Source organism: Pristiophorus japonicus, chromosome 12 (assembly GCF_044704955.1).
Source record: "Pristiophorus japonicus isolate sPriJap1 chromosome 12, sPriJap1.hap1, whole genome shotgun sequence".
Taxonomy (NCBI): Eukaryota; Metazoa; Chordata; class Chondrichthyes; family Pristiophoridae; genus Pristiophorus; species Pristiophorus japonicus.
Window position 1 is genome coordinate 128,973,760 of NC_091988.1, and position 24,209 is coordinate 128,997,968.

General features: G+C 49.5%; 1 protein-coding gene across 1 annotated transcript in view; it reads left to right on the plus strand.

The window, feature by feature from the left end:
• Positions 1 to 24,209, plus strand: part of LOC139276865 (piezo-type mechanosensitive ion channel component 2) — a 585,431-nt gene that overhangs the window by 558,955 nt on the left and 2,267 nt on the right. Inside the window, exons 43-48 of the mRNA XM_070894861.1 lie at positions 3,914 to 4,102; positions 6,402 to 6,494; positions 10,756 to 10,925; positions 11,979 to 12,095; positions 15,633 to 15,712; positions 17,824 to 18,046. Of these exons, the coding sequence (XP_070750962.1) occupies positions 3,914 to 4,102; positions 6,402 to 6,494; positions 10,756 to 10,925; positions 11,979 to 12,095; positions 15,633 to 15,712; positions 17,824 to 18,046 (872 nt within the window). The remainder of the gene's footprint in view (positions 1 to 3,913; positions 4,103 to 6,401; positions 6,495 to 10,755; positions 10,926 to 11,978; positions 12,096 to 15,632; positions 15,713 to 17,823; positions 18,047 to 24,209) is intronic.

Below are 24,209 nucleotides of genomic sequence, written 5' to 3' on the forward strand. Positions count from 1 at the left end.
GCCGGGCGCGGTGGACCGAGTGGCGGCTGCCCCGAGCCAGCAGCAAGTGGCGGCGGTGATGGTGACAAGGGCAGCGGGCGGCAGGAGTTGCCGGTTGGAAGCCAAGAGCGACGCCCGTTGCCAGGCCTCCCAACATCAGCAGCGCGAGCCTCACACCCAGAGCAGCCGCGTGTGTACCACCCGCGCCGACAGCCAGAGCGGACAGGCCGGCTAGCAGAGCACTCACAGGCCGCCCGGCCCGGCCGGGCCCACAGCCTCCATCACCATCAGCAGCGAGGCCAGGAGGAGGCGGCAGCCACCACCACTGCCATCACTGCCACCGCTCCAGCCACTGGCAACAGGAGGCAGAGTTTGGAGAACTCGTTGGACTGGGAGCCGCTTAGCCACATGGACTCAGAGGATAGGTCAGTGATTGGAGCACGGGCAGGTACAGCAGGAGCGGTGAAATCGAGGCGGAGGAGCGGCGAGAGTTTGTAGAGAGGTGTGAGTTCGGGACCCAAAAAAGGCGAGGGCCCAGGGGCAGCAAGGGCCCAAGCCCACACTGTGATATGTGTGCGCACTGGGTCCATGTAGCAGAGCAGGTCTCCAGTCGTCTTGGTTGATCCTTGCCACTGGACCGAGACCTCACTCTGTCAAACCCGTGTGGTGGCTGGTGTGCAACGGTCACCCCACGTTAAAAAAATCCACGCACAGTCATCTTCCACCCTTTAACATGTAGTTCGGGATCTGGAATATTAGGTCCTTCATTGAAGCACCTGTGAACTCATCCCCTTTTGGTGTGGAAGCAAGTCATCCTCGTTTCGAGGGACTGCCTATGATGATGATGATGCTAGAATGTATTATTAAGGATGTGGTAACAGGCACTTAAAATAATAATAGGGTTGGGCAAAGTCAACACAGATTTAGGAAAGGGAAATCATGTTTGACGAATCTGTTAACGTTTTTTGAGGTTGAAACTAATGGAATAGATAAGGGGGAACCAGTGGATGTGGTGTATTTGGATTTTCAGAAGGCATTCGATAAGGCGCCACACAAGAGGTTATTAAATAAAATTAAGGCTCATCGGTTGGGAGTAATATACTAGCATGGATTGAGGATTGGTTAATGGACAGAAAATAGAGAATAGGAATAAACGGGTTATTTTCGGGTTGGCAGGCTGTAACTAGTGGGGTACCGCAAGGATCAATGCTGGGGCCTCAGCTATTCACAATCTATATCAATGATTTGGATGAGGGGACCAAGTGTAATATATCCAAGTTTACTGATGATACAAACTGGGTGGGAATGTAAGTTGTGAGGAGGATGCAGAGAGGCTTCAAGGGGATATAGACAGGCTAAGTGAATGGGCAAGAACGTGGCAAATGGAATATAATGTGGAGAAATGTGAAGTTATCCACTTTGGTAGGAAAAATAGAAAAGCAGAGTATTTTTTAAATGGTGAGAGATTGGGAAATGTTGGTGTTCAGAGGGACCTGAGTGTCCTTGTACACAAATCATTGAAAGTTAACATGCAGGTACAGCAAGCAATTAAGAAAGCAATGGTATGTTAGCCTTCATTACAAGAGGATTTGAATATGAGAGTAAAGACGTCTTACTGCAATTATATAGGGCCCTGGTGCGGCCACACCTGGAGTATTGTGTACAGTTCTGATCTCCTTACCTGAGGAAGGATATACTTGCCATAGAGGGAGTGCAACAAAGGTTCACCAGACTGATTCCTGGGATGCGGGGATTATCCTATGAGGAGAGATTGAGCAGACTAGGCCTACATTCTCTAGAGTTTAGAAGAATGGGCTCAATTTTGGCCAGGAGTTGTTCCATTTTTTTGGGAGTAACTTGATTTTTCTGGCATATCTTAAAAATCCCCATTTTGCACATTCAATTTGCGCCAGTGTAAGTGAGTTAGTTATGATTTTTTTTAGTTTAGTTTAGTTTTTCTCAAAAGGGGGCGTTACCAGCCACCTGCGCCAGCTAATAGTTACTCCAAATCTTCTTAGGCCAGCGTATGTGGCTACTTCAGAAAGCCCTTGCGGAGAGTTAAGAAATCAGCGCAGGTAGGTACATCGGAGGCCATTCGGCCTGGGATAGGGACGGGAAGGGAAGCGGAGAGGATCTGCACCTAAAGCACCAAGACTTACAAAGCACTAAACAAAGCACAAATAGTAATAAGCATTCAATATCAAATAAAAAATAGAAGTAAGTTCTACCTTCATCTGAAAACTTGGCCCAGGAAGGCAGCGGGCTGGCTGGTTTGGGAGGCCACTCGTCCAGGGATAGGGGCGGGACAACGGGAGACCACTCGTCCAGGGATAGGGGCGGGACGACGGGAGACCACTCGTCCAGGGATAGGGGCGGGACGACGGGAGACCACTCGTCCAGGGATAGGGGCGGGACAACGGGAGACCACTCGTCCAGGGATAGGGGCGGGACAACCGGAGACCACTCGTCCAAGGATAGGGGCGGGACAACGGGAGACCACTCGTCCAAGGATAGGGGCGGGACGACGGGAGACCATTCGTCCAGGGATAGGGGCGGGACAACGGGAAACCACTCGTCCAGGGATAGGGGCGGGACGACGGGAGACCACTCGTCCAAGGATAGGGGCGGGACAACGGGAGACCACTCGTCCAGGGATAGGGGCGGGACGACGGGAGACCACTCGTCCAGGGATAGGGGCGGGATGACGGGAGACCAGTCGTCCAGGGATAGGGGCGGGACGACGGGAGACCACTCGTCCAGGGATAGGGGCGGGATGACGGGAGACCAGTCGTCCAGGGATAGGGGTGGGATGACAGGAGACCACTCGGCCAGGGATAGGGGCGGGACGACGGGAGACCACTCGGCCAGGGATAGGGGCGGGACGACAGGAGACCACTCGGCCAGGGATAGGGGCGGGACGACAGGAGACCACTCGTCCAGGGATAGGGGTGGGATGACAGGAGACCACTCGGCCAGGGATAGGGGCGGGACGACGGGAGACCACTCGTCCAGGGATAGGGGCGGGACGACGGGAGACCACTCGGCCAGGGATAGGGGCGGGGCGACAGGAGACCACTCGTCCAGGGATAGGGGTGGGATGACAGGAGACCACTCGTCCAGGGATAGGGGCGGGACGACGGGAGACCACTCATCCAGGGATAGGGGCGGGACGACAGGAGACCACTCGTCCAGGGATAGGGGTGGGATGACAGGAGACCACTCGGCCAGGGATAGGGGCGGGACAACGGGAAACCAGTCGTCCAGGGATAGGGGCGGGACGACGGGAGACCACTCATCCAGGGATAGAGGGCGGGAACTGCCGACATCGGAGCACACACAGGCTGCAGCAAGCAAACGGCAAAACACAAGCAGCTATGATTCCTTTTAAAAATGGCCGATTGCCAAATTTCGGCGCTACTGCACACGTGTGAACATCACGACCTGACTCCAATGCGCATGTGCAGACGTCCCGACGCTGCTTTCAGTTGACTTGACTGGCCACGTTGCGCGACGGACAGCAGCCAAAGTGGGGAGGAATTTTTTCGCCGCATTTCAGAATGGAGAAAAGCGGCGCATCTCCGATAAGTGCACCGAAAAAAGGGGTGGGCCAAAATTGAGCCCAATGAGAGGTGATCAAATTGAAACATACAACATTCTTAACGGGGCTTGACAGAGTAGATGCAGGGAGGATGTTTCCCCTGTCTGGGGATCTAGAACCAGGGATCACAGTCTCAGAATAAGGGGTTGGCCATTTAGGACTGAGATGAGGAGAAACTTCTTCACCCAGAGGGTGGTGAGAGAGCACACGACGTGAGCACAAGGTGAGAGAGCAACCCAGAGGCTGTCGGTCACCAAGCGTCTTTTGCTCAGGCCAAGATCAGTGCTGCTCGTAGATAAACTCCCTCCTAAAGGTGCCTGTCTTTCTTCTCCTCAGCGATACCCTCAGGCGGCCGGCCAGAAGAAGAACATGTTTGTGAAGTATGGGATGGGCGGGCTCATTATCGTCTCATTGATCTGCATCGTATGGTTCCCGCTACTCTTCATGTCTCTGGTCAAATCTGTAGCCGGCGTGACCAATCAGCCGTTGGACGTCTCTATCAAGATCAGCATTGGCGGATATGAGGTAACAGGCAACGCAGAACTTGGACTTTCATAGAACCTTTGAAGCAGTTAAGAAAGGAAGAACTTGCATTTGTATAGCACCGTTCACAGCCTCAGGAAAGCACTTCACAGCCAATGATGTACAGTTGTAACGTGGGAAACCTGGCAACCCAATCGGAGCAGAGCAAACTCCCACATGAGCAATGACACCATGATCTGTTTTTAGTGATGTTGGTTGAGGTATAAATATTGGCCTGGAGCCCAGGGAGAACTCCCCTGCTCTGTAGATTATAATATAGACAACCTCTTTCTTTAACATTTTTTAAACTCTTGTCCTTGTTATCAAATCCCTCCATGGCCTCGTGCTCCCATTCTGTCACCTCCTCCTAGCCCCCTAACCCTCCGAGATCTCTGCACTCCTCCAATTCTGGCCTCTTGCGCATTCCTGATTTTCATCACCCCGCCATTGGTGGCCGTGCCTTCAGCTGTCTAGACTCAACTTTGGAATTTCCTCCCCTAAACCTCTCCATCGCTCTCCTCCTTTAAGTCATTCCTTAAGAACATAAGATAAGAACATAAGAAATAGGAGCAGGAGTCGGCCATTTGGCCCCTCGAGCCTGTTCCACCATTCAATAAAATCATGGCTGATCTGATCATGGACTCAGCTCCACTTACCTGCCCGCTCCCCATAACCCTTCACTCTGTTATCACTCAAAAATCTGTCTGTCTCCCCCTTAAATATATTTAATGACCCAACCTCCACAGCTCTCTGGGACAGAGAAGTCCATAGATTTACAACCCTCTGAGAGAAGAAATTCTTCCTCATCTGTTTTAAATGGGGAGCCCCTTATTCTGAGACTATGTCCCCTAGTTTTAGTTTCCCCTATGAGTGGAAATATCCTCTCTGCATCCACCTTGTCGAGCCCCCTCATTATCTTATGTTTCAATAAGATCACCTCTCATTCTTCTGAACGCCAATGTGTATAGGCCCAACCTACTCAACCTATCCTCAAAAGTCAGCACCTCATATCCGGACTCAACCTAGTGAACCTTCTCTGAACAGCCTACAATACAAGTATATCCTTCCTTAAATATGGAGACTGAAACTGTATGCAGTACTCCAGGTGTAGCCTCATCAATACCCTGTACAGTTGCAGAAGGATTTCTCTGCTTTTATACTCTATTCCTCTTGCAATAAAGGTCAACATTCCATTGGCCTTCCTGATTACTTGCTGTACCTGTATACTAACTTTTTGTGTTTCATGCACAAGGAACCCCAGGTCTCTCTGTACTGCAGCACTTTGCAATTTTTCTCCATTTAAATTATAATTTGTGTTTCTATTATTTCCGCCAAAGTGGATAAACTCACATTTTCCCACATTGTACTCCACGTTTGCCCACTCACTTAACCTGTCTATATCCCTTTGCAGATTTTTTGTGTCCTCCTCACAATTTGCTTTCCTTGTATCATCAGCAAACCTGGCCACAATACACTCAGTCCCTTCATCCAAATCATTAATATAGATTGTAAATAGCTGAGGACCCAGCACCGATCCCTGAGGCACCCCACTAGACAATGTTTGCCAACCGGAAAATGACCCATTTATCCCTACTCTTTGTTTTCTGTTAGTTAACCAATCCTCTATCCATGCTAATATATTACCCCCAACCCCGTGAACTTTTATCTTGTGCAGTAACCTCTTGTGTGGCACCTTATCGAATGCCTTCTGGAAATCCAAATACACCACACCCACTGGTTCCCCTTATCCATTCTTCTCGTTACATCCTCAAAGAACTCCAGCAAATTTGTCAACATGATTTCCCTTTCATAAAACCATGCTGACTCTGCTTGATTGAATCATGCTTTTCCAAATGTCCTGCTACTACTACCTTAATAATGGACTCCAGCATTTTCCCAACCACAGATGTTAGGTTAACTGGTCTATAGTTTCCTGCTTTTTTTCTGCCTCCTTTTTTAAATAGGGGCGTTACATTTGCGGTTTTCCAATCTGCTGGGACCGCCCCAGGATCCAGGGAATTTTGGTAGATTACAACCAATGCAGCCACTATCTCTGCAGCCATTTCTTTTAAGACCCTGGAATGCAAGCCATCAGGTCCAGGGAACTTGTCCGCCTTTACTCCCACTATTTTACCTAGCTCGTCACCCAGAATAATATCTCTTTATGTGGCTCAGTATCACAATCTGTCTGATGACGCTCCTTTGAGGCGCCTTGGGATGTTTTCGCAAATTAACGGTGCTATGCAAATACAAGTTACTGTTACAATGCATATTTTCTAAAATCTTTGCTTTATGCGTGCAGCCTCTGTTTACGATGAGCGCGCAGCAGCAGAACCTCAGACCCTTCTCCACCGCAGAGTATAACGGTCTCACCAGTCAGTACGCCATCTATCCGGTGAGTACCATAGTCGCCTGGCAACTGGCTTCGGTGAAAACTGACTTACTCGGAGCAACTGGAGAAAGGGAGGGGGAGGAGGGAGACCGAGAACGGGGATTGGACTACTGTGATAAGCAACTTATCTCGTTACTTCATTAGTTGCTAGGTACTAATACGATAAAGGCTGGTCACAGTACTGGACTAGAAATCCAGAGGTAGCGAGTTCAAATCCCACCATGGCAAGTTGTGACATTAAATTCTGCAATTGTGAGGGTGGCACCCAAAATAAATGAGAGAGATTTGCATGTCTACAGCCTCAGGACATCCCAAAACACTTTACAGCCAATGAAATACTTTTGAAATATAGTGACTGTTGTAATGTAGGAAACACGGCAGCCAATTTGCAAGCTCCCACAAACAGCAATGAGATAATTGATCAGCTAATCTGTTTCCAGCGATGTTGGTTGAGGGATAAATATTGGCCAGGACTCTGGGGATCACTCCCCTGCTCTTCTTCAAAAAGTACCATGGGATGTTTTATTCACCTGAGAGGGCAGACGGGGCCTCAGTTTAGCGTCTCATCCAAAAGACGGCACCTCCGACAGTGCGGCACTCCCTCAGCACTGTACTGAAATGACCATGAAAGTTGTCAGACTGTTGTAAATATGTGGTTGACTCTTGAGACAACTAGAGATGAGGAATAATTGTGATCATGCAAGTGTCACCCACATCCCAAGAATAAATTCTAAAAACACAGTAAATTTTATGATGCCACACAGAGAGATTATGGCCCAGTAAGGAATATTGGTCCTTTGACACTCCTTATAATGATTGGCAGTTGAGTTATTTTACTGACCTAATGTAGAGTATTGAATTGTTGGCATTGGAAGAGTTGTAACGTTTTAATTCACTTGAAGTAAAACTGTTAGTACTTGCATTTAAATGGTGCTATTCACATTCCAAACTGCTTTACAGCCAATGAAGTACTTTTGAAGGATAGACAATGTTGTAATGTAGGAACCGTGGCTGCCAATTTGCGCACAGCAAGCTCCCACAAACAGCAACAAGATAAAAGACCAGATAATCTGTTTCCAGCGATGTTGGTTGAGGAATAAATATTGGCCAGGACACCGGGGAGAACCCTGCTGCTCTTCTTCGAAATAGTGCCATGGGATCTTTTGCATCCACCTGAGAGGCAGACGGGACCTCGGTTTAACATCTCCTTGAAAGGATGGCACCTCCGACAGTGCAGCACTCCCTTGGTATTCTGGGCGCAAGTCTCGGGAGGTGGAAGTGCTACCAACTGAGCCACAGCTGACAGTGTTTTCGGGGTTTTGGTGAACCCCACTCCAATGTATGCCAGCCTTCATACACCTAGTCACTATCGTGACTGCTTTATATAACGTGTAACATTTCTGTATCAAGGAGCTGTTTAATTAAGTGTCAACCAATTGGGAAAGATATCTAAAGGTACACAAGTCAGTCTCATTGTATATTGTAGATTCATAGGCGGTCCCTCGAACGAGGATGACTTGCTTCCACCTGAATTCACAAATGTTTCAATGAAGGACCCGATGTTCCAGCCCTGAACTCCAATTGAAGGGATGGAAGATGCCTGTGCGGGGATTTTTTTAACGTGTGGTGGCCGTTGCACACCAGCCACCACACGGGCTTGACAGAGTTAGGCCTTGGTCCAGTGGTTATCCAAGATGACTGGAGACCTGCTCTGCTCACACAACCCCATGACAACCCTTTCAGACTACACAATTGTACTTCACTATTAGCTACCAGCTAAAAACGTTCCAATAACGAGTGTAGCAATAACAAGACTGATTCAATGGTCCAAAGTATACTGAGACTTATGAATTCATTCAAATGTTTTTGCCAAGACCACAATGAAGCCTTTTTTTTAAAACTTGGTACAAAAGGAACAACCAAAATAATCATTTTGAAATCAATAGAACCAAATTCAAGCTGGGTCTCTTCTCTCCAAATGTTCACAGCCAAACTCCTTTGTGGCTCAATGACAGCTTGATGAAAAAGACTGCATGAAGAAGTCACACTACAACATCTTTAATGCAATTAGCCTTTGATACAGTCGGCAGTACTTTATGAAGATGTAGATTAACTTAAATCTATTTTGCTTACTGAAATGTTGCACACAGTTTAAACTATTGTGGAAATAGCAAATAAAAACTCAGTATTGAATAAGTGAGTCAAAGGTGGCAGCTTTGAACTAGTAGTACATGAGGTTCTCCCTTCCAAATAACTTGGATGCATGTAGCGCTGACTATACAGCCTGGCCTGCTGGTAATGTGCAATTGTAGAAGGTAACCTGACATACAGTGAGATCCCGCCCCCACAGTGAGACAGCGGCCTACAGGAAGTGAGGTTCTGAGCCCAGTTCATCAACGGAGATAGTTACAAGCACTGAGAGGTCTTGTGGATCAGCAGACAATCACAGTTAAAACGGAGATGAGGAGGAATTTCTTCTCACAGAGGGTCGTGAATCTTTGGAATTCTCTACCCCAGAGAGCTGTAGAGGCTGGGTCATTGAATATATTTAATGTGGAGATAGACAGACTTTGGAACGATAGGAGAGTCAAGGGTTATGGGGAGCGGGCAGGGAAGTGGAGTTGAGGCCAAGATCAGATCAGCCATGATCTTATTGAATGGTGGAGCAGGCTCGAGGGGCCAAATGGCCGACTCCTGCTCCTATTTCTTATGTTTATCCACCTCTGGACAGGGCTTTGAACTGCATCAGGCCGACGGAATCAAAATCTCCACTCTCCTCCGAGGAATCCCATATGAAATGAGGCCAACTGGGCTAAATTGGTTTCAGAGAGGCCACAGGATAGCTGTCTTTGGAATAGGAAAATGTTGCGAGTTGCTTTTCTGAGCATTACATTGTATCTAGCTTGGGAGCATTTGATGGAAGAGTGCATAAGAACATAAGAAATAGGAGCAGGAGTAGGCCATTTGGTCCCTCGAGCCTGATCCACCATTCAATAAGATCATGACTGATCTGATCTTGGCCTCAACTCCACTTCCCTGCCCGCTCCCCATAACCCTTGACTCCCTTATCATTCAAAAATCTGTTTTTTCCACCTTAAATATATTCAATGACCCAGCCTCCACAGCTCTCTGGAGCAGAGAATTCCAAAGATTCCCAACCCTCTGAAAGCAAAAATTCCTCATTTCCGTTTTAAATGGACGACCCCTTATCCTGAGACTATGTCCCCTAGTTTTAGATTCCCCCATGAGGGGAAACATCCTCTCTGCATCTACCCTGTCAAGACCCCTCAGAATCTTATACGTTTCAATAAGATCACCTCTCAGTCTTCTAAACTCCAATGAATAGAGGCCCAACCTGCTCAACCTTTCTTCATAACTCAACCCCCTTCATCTCAGGAACCAACCTCGTGAACCTGTTCTGAACTGCCTCCAATGCAAGTGTATCCTCTTAAATACGGAGACCAAAACTGTACGCAGTACTCCAGGTGTGGCCTCACCCATACCCTGTACAGTTGTAGCAGGACTTCTCTGCTTTTATACTCCATCCCCCTTGCAATAAAGGCCAATATTCCATTTGCCTTCCTGATCACTTGCTGTACCTGCATGCTAACTTTTTGTGTTTCATGCACAAGGACCCCAGGTCCCTCTGTACCACAGCATTTTGTAATCTCTCCCCATTTAAATAATAATTTGCTTTTTTATTTTTCCTACCAAAGTGGATAATCTCACATTTTTCCATTTATACATCATCTGCCAATTTTTTGCCCACTCACTTAGCCTGTCTATATCCCTTTCAAGATTCTTTGTGTCCTCCTCACAACTTGCTTTCCCACCCATCTTTGTATCATCAGCAAATTTGCCAACCTGAAAATGACCCATTTATTCCCGACTCTCTGTTTTCTGTTAGTTAACCAATCCTCTATCCATGGTAATATATTACCCCCAACCCCGTGAGCTCTTATCTTGTGCAGTAACCTCTTATGTTGCACCTTATCGAATGCTTTCTGGAAATCCAAATACACCACATCCACTGGTTCCCCCTTATCCACCCTGCTCGTTATAACCCAAAGAACTCCAACAAATTTGTCAAACATGATTTCTCTTTCATAAAATTATGCTGACTCTAAAGAAGGACCTTTACTTAAAACAGGGGGTGGGGTGGGGGTAGGGTGATGGCAGATGGACAATAAGGAGGTGGAAGAGATATATTTTTGATGGTATTATAAAAACATTCAACATTTAACACAGCTTTTCATTTCCATAGTCGACTATGCAATTTTTAGTGAACTACTTGCCTGAAGACATAATGGGGGCTCACATAAAGAGCGATGCGAACTTACTGTGGAGTATCAGTCCGGCTAGCCTGCGGGCGATGAAGGAGGAAATTGCCAATTCTTCATGGATTCACATACATTTCCACTGGTCCATTCTGAGGTACAGCTTGCATCACGGAATAAACGTCACACGGTAGAGTTGGGTGAAGGTGGCCCCCTTTGGCATTGCCAGACACGCGGCCGTATGATTCAGTAAAACAAAACCAGTTATCAAAATGAACTTGAGAGGCAGAAATAGAATGAACCGTTGGGCCCCTTGTTTGTGGTTTCCAGCACTTTCCCACAGACAAGGGGAGGGAGTCAACCTGGGCCACTGCTACTTAGAGACCCGTTACAGAACAATGTCAGCAGCCAGCAAAACAAGGACAACCCTAGTCATAAAAGTGGCCACAATTTCGCATTAAATCTCCCACAGTCCACAAAATGGGGGCTTTCGGAATCTGAAAACCATTGTCGGGGGGGAGGGGGCACTCTTGAGTTTGAAGCTGAGGTACATTATTAGCCAATTTCTCTGTATCTAACCTGTGCTGTACCTGCCCTGGGAGTGTTTGATGGGACAGTGTAGAGGGAGCTTTACTCTGTATCTAACCCCATGCTGTACCTGCCCTGGGAGTGTTTGATGGGACAGTGTAGAGGGAGCTTTACTCTGTATCTAACCTGTGCTGTACCTGCCCTGGGAATGTTTGATGGGACAGTGTAGAGGGAGCTTTACTCTGTATCTAACCTGTACTGTACCTGCCCTGGGAGTGTTTGATGGGACAGTGTCGAGGGAGCTTTACTCTGTATCTAATCTGTGCTATACCTGCCCTGGGAGTGTTTGATGGGACAGTGCAGAGGAAGCTTTACTGTGTATCTAACCCATGCTATACCTATATAAGGATATCTCGTATATGCACAGATCACAGATAAAGAATATCCTCTATTTACACACGTTAGAAATATATTTATTCTTCCTGTATTTCTCTTCTATATACAATGTTTGTGATATTCAACACAGAACTAAAACACAGAGGAGGGTGTGATATCCAGTGTGTTTAATCAGGATGTGAAACTCCTGTAGCAGGAATCTCTCTGATCTGTTTGCGCAGTGTTTGATTCACGTTGCCCTTGTAATTCCATAGGCTCCTGATTCCTGTTCCTCATGTTCCTGCAGGAATGCTTCTCTGCTCAAGAATTCGGAAACTTCCGGTAAACACACAGTGCTGTGTACAGACAAGGAAGTCAGAAAGGAGCTGGTTCAGCTGTTGGAAGGAACACGTGAGAAGCCAGTGTATGTTGCATACTTACTGCCTCCGTCACTAATGTGTTCATGGCAATCCCATGTCACATTATTTGTTTCAGACTTATTGGCCCCGAAATTCACTGTCCCGGGAAGGACCGGTACTGCCCCGGGAAGGACCGGTACTGCCCGTTTGTGCTGGCAATTCATCAAAATCGAATGGCCGCCACTTTGGGCTCAACTGGCCGCCCCGACATAGATTGGGCCCGGGAGGTCTTGCAGCGGTGTGGCCACCGCTGACTCTCGTGGCGGTGTGGGGCTTGAGGCAGTAGTGACACGCATCACTGCCACTGCCGGACCCATTTTCAGCGTGAAACAGCCGGCCCTTCAGCTGACGGTGCCCCCGCCAGCTTTTAGGGACGACGCAGACTGGCAGAGATCTCGGAGCCATGGGAGCGGAGAGAGACAAGAAGGTAAGATCCAAACCTGAGGATGTTCAGAACATAATCCGCACTCAAAGGGAGAGGGAGAGATAGAGAGAGAGAGGGGGAAACGGGGAGGGAGGAAGAGAGAGGGAAACGGAGAGAGGGAAAGAGAGAGGGGGAGTAAGAGGGAAAGAGAAAGAGAAGTTGAGGGAGAGAGAGAGGGAAGGAGCAAAAGAGAAAGGAGAAAGAGAAAAAAGTGAGGAAAGGGAATGAGAAACAGAATGAGAAAATTTGATTAGGAGAGAGAAATTGAGAAATAGGAATAGCGAAAGAGAAAAGGGGGGAAAAAAACGAGAGAGAAAGTGAAATCTCAGTCCAAGGGCTCAGACTGGACACGCGTCCCAGCTTAGCATTCCGAGCGGTAACACACGGGAATCTCTTCACCTCCGCCGCCTCCAGGCTAGATCCAAGGTCGTCCCCTCTGTCATCGAACTACAGTACGTGGACGACGCTTGCGTCTTTCTAGGACGCCCTCGAGACCTGGAAGGGCCGGCTGGAGACTGGTCAACACCCTCCTGGGAGGGTTCAGTCTGGTTTGGCTCGGGCAAGGCCATGTGTGGAAGCACTGGCAAAGTGACGGGTCTGGAGCCAGGAGCCAGGAATGCCGCGAGCCGGAGGGAGCGCATCATCCGTATCCTGGCCCGAGGAGCCAGAGTCACTCACCAGCGGTGGCACAATACCACCAGCACCAATCTGAGGGAGCTCAGGTCAGTGCTGTGACCCCACACCAGAAGGTCCCCCATGGCCCGTGGTGGACCCAGCCGTGAAAGCAACACTGAGGTCTCGGGGGGCATCCAGCTGAGACTGCATGCGAGCCACAGTCTGAAAGCCACCAGATGTGACAGCACTTAGATGCTCCGTCGACTCTTGCAGAGTCGTGGCCATCCTCTCCAAAGCAGCCATTCCCTCACACCTCTGCTGCAATGGCAGCTGCCACAGCACCCTGAGGGTGAATTTCCCGTGGGAATAACGCCCCAATTAAGACTGCAAACATTCAGGTTTGAAGGGCTAATAAGACTGGAACACTTTTTTGAGGTCACAAAAGCTGAATTTGGATCCACAAACATTGCGGCACTAATCGGGGAAAAAAGGCCTCAACACCACCAGCTTTCTGGCGGCACTGAATTTCGACCCCATTGTGTTCTCCGTCTGATACTTTGTCTTTCTCCCCCTCCTTTGTCTCTGTCTCCTGCTACCTGTCACTACATGCATCGCTGTCTTCTCTCCCTTTCTTTCTCTGTCTCTCTCACTCTCTGTCTCTCGCACTCCCTTTCTCTGGCTCTCTCACTCCCTTTCTCTGGCTCTCTCACTCCCTTTCTCTGGCTCTCTCACTCCCTTTCTCTGGCTCATTCCATTTCTCTGTCTCTCACTTCCTTTCTCTGTCTCTCTCACTCCCTTTCTCTGGCTCTCTCACTCCCTTTCTCTGGCACTCTCACTCCCTTTCTCTGTCTCATTCCATTTCTCTGTCTCTCACTTCCTTTCTCTGTCTCTCACTTCCTTTCTCTGTCTCTCTCACTCGCTTTCTGTCTCTCTCACTCCCTTTCTCTGGCTCTCTCACTCCCTTTCTCTCTCACACTCCCTTTGTCTCTCTCACTCCCTTTCTCTCTCTCACTCCCTTTCTCTCTCTCACTCCCTTTCTCTGTGTGTCTCACTCTCTTTCTTTCCCTGTGTGTTTCTCCCCTGAGAACATTATGGTGATCTAGGTGCGATCCTCAGGGTGTTACAGTGCTAAGGATTACGATGCAATCTGTGCTCTCCCTGGGATCTTAAGGTGCACTTAATGCTGTCTTCAGGATGTTAGTGTATTCTGAGCTCCCCTTCAGATGTTATGCTGCGCTCTTGGTCTCTGCATAGAATATTACGATGCACTTATCGCTCCTCCAATACATTATGATGCACTCGGAGCACAAGTTCAATAACTGAGCAGAGTCGTTGCTCGTTAACTCGCCCACCACCATTGTCTAGCTTAGTTTAGGTTTCTGACGGGCTGTCACTCACTGGAACCCCCAGAGGGCAGGGCATTGCGTGGGATCGAGTTCAGTATGCTGCTTTACTGATCTTGAAACTCTACAAACATCTCTATCTATTTAACCACTGTCAGAAGAAACAGACACCAGAGGACGAAACATTACACAAATTTCCAAACCGGTTTGTCTGACTAATTGTCACTGCTTTTTAACTGGACTTCGGGCTTGGACTCGGTCTCAAGGAACTGCTACTTACAGGTAGGATACCCGGCGGAATCAAATTTACTCCGTTCTCTAGTTTGGTCCCTGCAAATCGCCCCCCCACCTTTGGTTCCCCCCCTCCCCCACCCTCCGCCCACCCTCAGTTTCTCCCCCCCCCCACCCGTTTCCCCACCACCAGTTTCTTCCCCCCAGCCCTCCCTCAGTTTACCCCCTCCCTCAGTTTCTCCCCCCTCTCTCAGTTCCCTCCCCCCTCACAATTTCTCCCCCCTCCCTCAGTTCCCTTCCCCCCCTCAGTTTCTCTCCTCCATCAGTTTCCCCCTCTCCCTCAGTTTCTCCCCACTCCCTCAGTTCCCCCCCACTCAGCTTCCCCCCTCAGTTTCTCCCCCCAGTTACTCACCCCCTCAGTTCCCCCTCCCTCAATTTCCCCCAATTCCTTAGTTTCCCTCCTCAATTTCTCCCCCCTCAGTTTCTTCCACCTTTCAGTTTCCCCCCCCCTCAGTTTCTCGCCCCCCCCCCCCCTCAGTTTCTCCCCCCGGCCCTCCCTCAGTTTCTCCCCCCTTCCGCCCTCTCCGTTTCTTCCCCCCCTCCCTCAGTTTCTCGCCCCCCCCCTCCCCCGCCCACTCACGGGTGGCCATCTGGCTTCTGTCCGCACAATGCTAGCGTGAATCTACAAGCAAAAATACTCAGCTACAGGGGAACCAACCTTTTATAAGGTAAATGCAATAACATTCATTTATAGAAGTCATGTGATCGGCTATCACCTGGTCAGAATGTTACATGACTAAACATCCAGGAATGCCTCCAATCAGAGTTGGCAACCCCACCCCCGACCCACACCTTTTAGTTTTGCCGCGATCTTTTTTTCTCTCACAATGTTGATGATTAGGAATGACACACATTCTCTTTCATTTTAGGGTAATTGAGGGATTGTTCCCAAAATACATTCGAGCGACAAGTAATTCTGAAGCTAAGCCAGCTTTCCAGCTCCGATTAGGTGAGTAAAGACACATGACCATAAGCTGGAGATCTTCTCCAGTGAACTCTAAGCCTTGGTAAGGCCACACCTTGAATATTGTGCACAGTTTTGGTCTCCTAATCTGAGGAAGGACATTCTTGCTATTGAGGGAGTGCAGCGAAGGTTCACCAGACTGATTCCCGGGATGGCAGGACTGACATATGAAGAAAGACTGGATCAACTAGGCTTATATTCACTGGAATTTAGAAGAATGAGAGGAGATCTCATAGAAACATATACAATTCTGACAGAATTAGACAGGTTAGATGCAGGAAGAATGTTCCCGATGTTGGGGAAGTCCAGAACCAGGGGTCACAGTCTAAGGATAAGGGGATAAGGACTGAGATGAGGAGAAACTTCTTCACTCAGGGAATTGTGAACCTGTGGAATTCTCTACCACAGAAAGTTGTTGATACCAGTTCGTTAGATATATTCAAAAGGGAGTTAGATATGGCCCTTACGGCTAAAGGGATCAAGGAGTATGGAGAGAAAGCAGGAATGGGGTATTGAGGTGAATGATCAGCCAAGATCATATTGAATGATGGTGCAGGCTCGAAGGGCCGATTGGCCTACTCCTGCACCTATTTTCTGTGTTTCTATTGTGTGGGTGTGTGTGCAGGGGGATGGACGAGGGGTCCCAATTGGACGGGGTTGATGCACCGACGAATCTGCTCACTGGCACTGTCTGGTGTTTGTACTGTGCCCGCCTGGAGTGTGCAGATCGGCACATGTGAACATTAGAACATAAGAAATAGGAGCAGGAGTAGGCCATTCGGCCCCTCGAGCCTGCTCCGCCATTTAATAAGACCATAGCTGATGTGATCATGGACTCAGCTCCACTTCCCCGCCCGCTCCCCATAACCTTTGATTCCCCTATAGTTCAAGATTCTGTCTATCTCTGCCATGAATTTCCTGCTTTCTGTCTGCCTCCCTTTTTAAATAGGGAGTTACATTTGCAGTTTTCCAATCTGCTGGGACCTCCCCAGAATCCAGGGAATTTTGGTACATTACAACCAATGCATCGACTATCTCTGCAGCCACTTCTTTTAAGACTGTAGGATGCAAGTCATCAATCTGCCTTTACTCCCATTATTTTACCGAGTACTTTGTTTTTAGTTCCTCCCTTCCTATTACTCCTTGATTATCCCCTACTGGGATGTTTTGAGTGTCTTCTATCGTGAAGACCGATACAAAATATTTGTTCTAATTCTCTGCCATTTCCCTGTTCCCCATTATTAATTCCCCAGTCTCATCCTCCAGGGGATCAACATTTACTTTCGCCACTTTTCCTTTTTATGTACCTGTAGAAACTCTTACTATCTGTTTTTATATTTTATGCTAGTTTACTTTCAAAATCTATCTTCGCCCTCTATTTTTTTTAATCATTCTTTCCTGGCTTTTAAAAGTTTCCCAATCCTCTGGCCTCCCATTAGTCTTGGCCACATTGTATGCCCTTGTTTTCAATTTTATACCATCCTTTATTTTCTTCGTTAACCACGGATGGTTATCCTTTCTCTTAGTCTTTCCTTCTCATTGGGATATGTTTTTGTTGAGAGTTATGAAATAGCTCCTTAAATGTCTGCCACTGCTCATCAACCGTGTGAAGCACATTTTAAAACCCTCTTCCACTCGCCAATGGATTTTACAAGGGTCCCCCTCCCCCACTTCACGTCAGACTCTCCCCATGATTTTCTCACTAGCGGCTGTGGGTAGGGGAGGAGGAGAGCAGCAACTGGACCAATAGAATGTGCCTCCCACTCCCTTTGCTCCACCATTGCCAGCAGTGCTTCTGCACCCGAGGCCCCAAGCTCTGGCATTCCCTCCCTGAACCTCTCCACCTCCTTCAAACTTACCTCATTGACCAAGCTTGTAGTCACACGTCTTAATGTCTCCTTCAGCACCTGCTCACTCCGAGCCCCTCCCACCAAGAGAGTGCTGCCCACTGAGCCAAGCCTGACACTGAAGAGAACATATTGACATGAAGGAGTTGCGCAAGAGTTTGGCCAGCAAGCACTGGTTAAAGTGAGGGAATAATCCCAGGAAAGAGGGAGTGACCGCTTGTGCATGTTTTGCTTCCACAACAGGTGCAGATGTTTCCAGGAGTGACCAGGGCAGCCTGGCCTTCTACAGGAACATCTCTCTGCGGGTGGAGGAAGAGCCAGGGCTGGACAACAGCTTACACTCCAAGGCGAAATGGTGGAACGTCAAGGAGTGGAACCCCCAGTGCACCAGCCAAGACTGCAGCAACATACAGCTCATCATCTTCAACGATAAAGTCAGCCCCTCAAGTCTGGGATTCCTCGCTGGATATGGGTAAAGATGTCTGCTGTTTATAGACCTCCTCCTACACTTGCGGGGTGAACCGGCGCTCCCGATTTCCCCCACCCATGAGCATAGAATCACCCCTCATTGGCAGAGGAGCCGATCGTCTCATGCCATCAGCATTTCATTCTGATGTAAAGCAATTCAGATTGAATGGCCAGATGAGGGAGGCTGTGGGTTTTTTTAAATTTCAAAATATACTTTATTCATATAAAAATTTGCACAATATATTGGAAAGCAGTTCAGTACATTTGGATGCGTTCAGAAATTCCATACAATACATTTGGATGCTAACGGCAGTTCCGTTCAATATATTTGCTTGCTTTACATTGAGGTACATTTCAGTACAATCCAGGATACATTGTAATACAGTCATCGAATTACTTTACTCGTGGCACTATACGGTACACGGAATGGGTGAGGGTACAATTACATTTCTTTGCAACATACATTACCAAACAGAACTTGCATTATACATGGCACTACATAGGGCATCATGATCTGAAAAAACCTATGTATACAAAAAGTTTACAAGTACAGCCCGAGGGGAGTTTATACTGATTCCAGCCACTGGGTTTACTGTGGTGGTGGTGGAAGGGCTTTAAACTGTGGCTCTTCCCCACCATGCCTTTGCGGCGACTACACCAATTTTTAGTGCGTCCCTCAAAGCGTACTCCTGAATCTTGGATTGCGCCAGTCTGCAACACGCAGAAGTGGACATCTTGCTCTGGCAAGTTTCAGCAAGACCAAAGTGCGTCTTTCACCGAGTTGATGGCCTTCCAGCAGCAGATGATGTCTGTCTCGGTGTGTGTCCCTGAGAACAGCCCGTAGAGCACAGAGTCCTGTGTTACCGAGCTGCTAGGGATGAACCTCGACAGCAACCACTGCATCTCCATCCAGACCTGCCTTGCAAAGGGGCAATCCCGAAGGAGATGGATGACAGTCTCGTCCGCACCACAGCCAACTCGGGGGCAGAGTGCCGTGTCTCTGAAACCCCGGCTGTGCATGAAGGATCTGACAGGTAGGGCCCTCCTCACCGCCAACCAAGCTACGTCTTGGTGCTTGTGTGAAAGCTCTGGCGATGAGACGTTCTGCCAGACGAGTTCGACAGTCTGCTCGGGGAACCACCCTCTCCTTTTGTAGGGCGTCCAGGACCTTACGTGCCGACTACTGCTTTATGGCCTTGTGATCAAAGGGGTTTTTTCTGAAAAATTTTTCCACGAAGGACAGGTGGACAGGCATGGTGCAACTGGTGGGGGCGTTTCGCGGCAGCGTGGCCAGACCCATCCTTCTCAACACCGGGGACAGGTAGAACCTCAGCATGTAGTGACACTTGGTGTTTGCATACCGGGGGTCTGTGCACAGCTTGATGCAGCCGCACACAAAGGTGGCCATCAGGATGAGGGCCACGTTTGGAACATCCTTTCCTCCACTGTCCAGAGATTTGTACGTCGTGTCTCTGCGGACAGAGTCAATTTTGGACCTCCAGATAAAGTGGAAGACGCCCCGGGTAACTGCCGCAGCAGAGGAGCGTGAAATGGGCCAGGCCTGCGCCATGTACAACAACACCGAGAGCACCTCACTCCTGATGACCAGGTTCTTTCTTGAAATGGAGAGGGAGTGCAGCTTCCACCATCCCAGTTTTTATTTCACTTTGGCGATACGCTCTTCCCAGTTTCTGGTGCCCGCCCCGAACCATATTCCCAACACCATCAGCTGATCTGGCTTAACGGTGAAGGGAATAAAGGATCAGTCGGCCCAGTTGCCAAAGAACATGACCTCGCTTTTGCTGCAATTGACCTTTGCTCCCGAGGCCAGTTCAAACTGGTCGCAGATTGCGAGCAAACTGCGGACCGACTGCGGATCCGAGCAAAAGACGGCGACGTCGTCCATGTACAGGGCGGTCTTGACCTGAGCACCTCCGTTGCCTGGGATCGTCACCCCTCTAATGCTCGCATCCTTCCTGATGGATTCGGCAAAGGGCTCGATACAACACACAAACAAGATAGAGAGGGGACAGCCTTGCCTGACTCCAGACCTGATCGGAAAGCTTTCAGTTTCCCACCCGTTGATTAGAACTGTGCTACTGATATCTGTGTAGAGCAGTTGGATCCAATTGCAGATACCCATCTTGGAGAGCACATCCATCACGTACGTGTGCGATATCCTGTCAAAGGCCTTCTGATCCAAGATGATTAAACAGATGTCCACCCTCCTGTCCCGCACGTAGGCGATCGTATCCCTGAGTAGCGCAAGGCTATCAGAGATCTTCCTGCTGGGGACAGCGCAGGTCTGGTCCGGGTGGATCACCAGCTCCAGAGCAGACTTGACCCTGTTTGCGATGACCTTTGACAGGATCTTGTATTCCACATTGAGCAGCGAGATGGGCTGCCAGTTTTTGATTTCCCCCTTCTGCTTGTAGATGAGGGTGATGATGCCTTTCCTCATTGATTCTGACATGCTGCCGGCCAGAAGCATACCCCCGTACACTTCCAGCAGGTCTGGGGCCCATCCAGTCCCACAGAGCCGAATACAACTCGACCGGTAAGCCGTCGCTTCCGGGAGTTTTATTCGTCGCGAAGGACCGGACGGCCTTTGTCAGCTCGTCCAGAGTTAGCGGCTGGTCCAGACTCTCCCACTCGCTGTCGTCTAAGATCTCTGAGATAGACGACAGGAAAGACTGGGAGGCCGCGTGGCCTGTGGGCTTGACGTCATACAGCCCGGCATAGAAGGATTTGCTGATCCTCAGCATGTCAGGCTGCGAAGACGTCGCAGAACCATCTTCTTCCTTTAGGCTGGTGATCACAGAGCTCCCTCTGTGTATCTTTTGGAAGAAGAAACGCGAACACGTCTCATCCTGCTCGACGGAGCGGACTCTGGAGCGGAAGATGATTTTGGAGGACTCAGACAAAGAGTGAGGCTTGCTGGCCCTTCACCTCTTGGAGTTCCTCCGCAACATCGACCCCCATTGACTGCAGCAGGAGTAGGTTTTGCATACTCTTCTGGAGTTGGGACAATTCCGTCTGTCTCCCTCTCGCCTCCTGAACACCTTTGAGGATGAAGAACCTCTTGATGTTTGTCTTGATTGTTTCCCACCAGTGCATCGGGGAATCACAGAGGGGTTTTACGGTTCTCCAACCTTTGTAATCCCTCTCGAGTTCCTCAACGTTTTCCGGGGTCAATAGTTTCACGTTGAGCTTCCATATCCCCCTGCCAACTTTCTGGTCTTCCTGTGGGAGGCAGTCGGCCAGTAGGAGGCAGTGGTCAGCGTGACGTCGGTGGATCTGACCTTGAGCGTGTGGGACACAAACAGGAAGTCTATTCTGGAACAGACAGACCCGTCTGGTCTCGACCAGGTGTATCTGCGTGATGCTCCATCTTCAGGATTGCTGAAGACGTCGCACAGCTTGGCATTTTTTACCATGTCCATCAGGAGTTTGGATGTGGTATCCAGTTTGCTGTCGGCTCTGCTGGATCGTCCAGCCACATTGATGATGCAGTTGAAATCACTGCCCAGAACGACCGGTCTGGATGTCGCCAGCAGCAGTGGGAGCTGCTGGAGGAGGGCCAGCCGCTCGCTTCTGAGAGGCGAGGCATACACATTAATTAGCCTTGGAGGAACATTTTTATACAATACATCTGCTCCGAGGAGGCAGCCGCCCACCACCTCATTAACTTCGGTGATGGTGAAGTGGCCTCCCCGCAGCAGAATGCCCAGGCCGGAGGAACGGCAATCGTTGCCTCCTGACCAGACAGATGGTCCATGGGACTACCATTGCGGCCACTGCCGGTAACTGCTGGAGTGCGGCAGGCCGCACTCCTGCAAGAACAGCAGGTCTACCTTGACCTTGGCGAGGTACCCCAAAGTGGAAACACATTGCATAGTCGACTTAATGCTACGCACGTTAATGGATGCAATCTTTAAACCCATTTTTAAATTGGTGATTACAATCCAAACATTACATTTCGAACACGCAGTCCTTTGGCCTGTTCCCGTATACATAGGTTAGCTTTAAACTTTTCTACTGCACCTTGGCTAAGATATGGGTTGTCCTCTGCCTTGGGGATGCTTCGACCAGGGGACGCCAGCAGTGTGGACGGGGGGTCCTCCATGTCAACTGGGCTGCTGTCGCCTGGTGTTGGTTGTCCCTTGTGTGCATCCCCTGTGGTGTTGTCGCTCACAGCGTTCTGGAGTTGGGATGCATCTGTTGCTTCGTCGCTCCCGGAGATCCGGAGCAGGGGTGCATTGGTGGCTTCGTCGCTCTCGGGCATCCGCAGCGGGAGTGCATCGGTGACATCACTGCTCCCGGGGTCCCGGAGCTGGACTGCGCTGGTCGCATTGGTGTTTTGCCTCTTCTGCTGGTGGTAGTGGGGGCTTTTACCTCGCCCTTCATCATCGGAAGAGCTGCAGCCACTGCTGTCCGTCGTGGACGGTAGCCGTCTTTTGCCTCTCGTTTCTGCAGGAGGCCTCTTTTCCTTTGACTTGCGGGCCGCCTTCTTCTTGGTGACACGCTGCCATCCCTGATCCTCTTCTGCTTCTGCTCCCTCCTCTTCCATGGACTCGGTGTCTCGGGGGGAGTTTCACTGCTGGGTGTTAGTGTCTGGCGGCTTGCCGTGGCAGACTTCCCTGCCTCCTCTCGGTCAGTGTCGACTAGGGGGGTGGTTTGTTCGTACGGTGTGTTGGAGGGGAGGGAGGTGTCGGTCTCCTCTGGGGCGTTGCGATCCTCAGCTTTCTCCTCACATGTCACCATGTTCTTTGCCGCATGCGCATAGCTGAAATTGCGCTTGGGGCAGGCCTTATACAGATCTCCAGCCTGACCACAAAAGTTGCAGCACTTGATCTCTTTGCAGTCCTTTGTCTGGTGTCCTTTCTTCTTGCAGTTGCGGCAAATGATTGCTTTGCAGCTTGCCGCCACGTGGCCTGCTTTCCCGCAGGTTCGGCATACATTGTCCGGCGTACACCATGTAGCCCCGACTTCCTCCGATGGCGATGGGGGAGGGGGGGTGCAAGATTGTTCCGCTGGCGTCCACTTTCAAGGTGACCTGGATCTGGCGTTTGCTGGTCCAAATCCCATGGAAGTCCTTCAGGTCGCTGCTGTTTCCTGCCCCATCGACATACCTGACGAGGAATGTCAGCACATCAATGACCGGGATGTGGGGATTGTACATGTGCACTGTGATAGTGCGCTTCCCTCTGCGATGGGAGAGTGAACAGTGGTTCCGAAGTCAGCATTGACCGCAGTGGTTCACTCGCCTCCATCAATCCCTTCAGGAATTTCAGGCATTGGGTGACATTTCTGAAGGTTACATCAAAGTAACCTCCCTTCGGGATGTCCTGCAAGGCGAAGACATCCGCGATTTTCATGCCACAGGTTTCAAGCAGAATTTTCTTCACGAAGATGTCCCGGTGCATCATTGTCTGTCCTTGCACTTTCTTTGCAGTCACACGGATGGTGTTTCGGACATCCTGGTTCACCGCTCGGTTGGCCGCCATCCGGTTTGCAGATTCCTCCTTTCGGCTGTGGTTGCACCAAGGATTGGGGCCAAGCAGGGGAGGGAATTCACCTTCCCTTCCATACTCTGGCCTGTAGTTACCGCCCTATCTCAGTCAGACTGTCTGGGGAAGCTGCCCAGCCACACTTCCCTGGTCCCACAGAACTGCTGGAACCTAGTTAGACGGTGCGCTGGCTGGGAGGGTGTAATTGAGGAATAAATCCAAGGCCTGGAAAACAGCTAGAAACTGGGGGAGAAGTCTGAGCTTGAATGGAACAACGGGTTGGTTCTAATCCTTCCATGCCAATCAGCAGTAATATCATTATGTTGCACTTTCTATCTCTCTGCTTGTGCTATCCATGGCTGTCACTGCGTTGGGGATTAGCTAACTGCTGTTGATGAGACCTACATGTGTCAGTGCATTGTTGGGCCTAAATATTGACTATGTGTACCAGCATCAGAGACCGATCGCCTTTCAAACACTCTGGATCTCCTGTGGTCCTGCTTCTGGGGTAGCCTGGAGCATTGTGGTGGTGTCTGGATGTTAACCTAGCCTGTCCCTTTAAAGCCACAATCTCCCAGGAATGCAGGTCAATTAGTGGTCAGCGAATTGCTTGCAAATTTCAGCCTCTTGGTCAATGACTGGGGTGGGGTGGTGGTG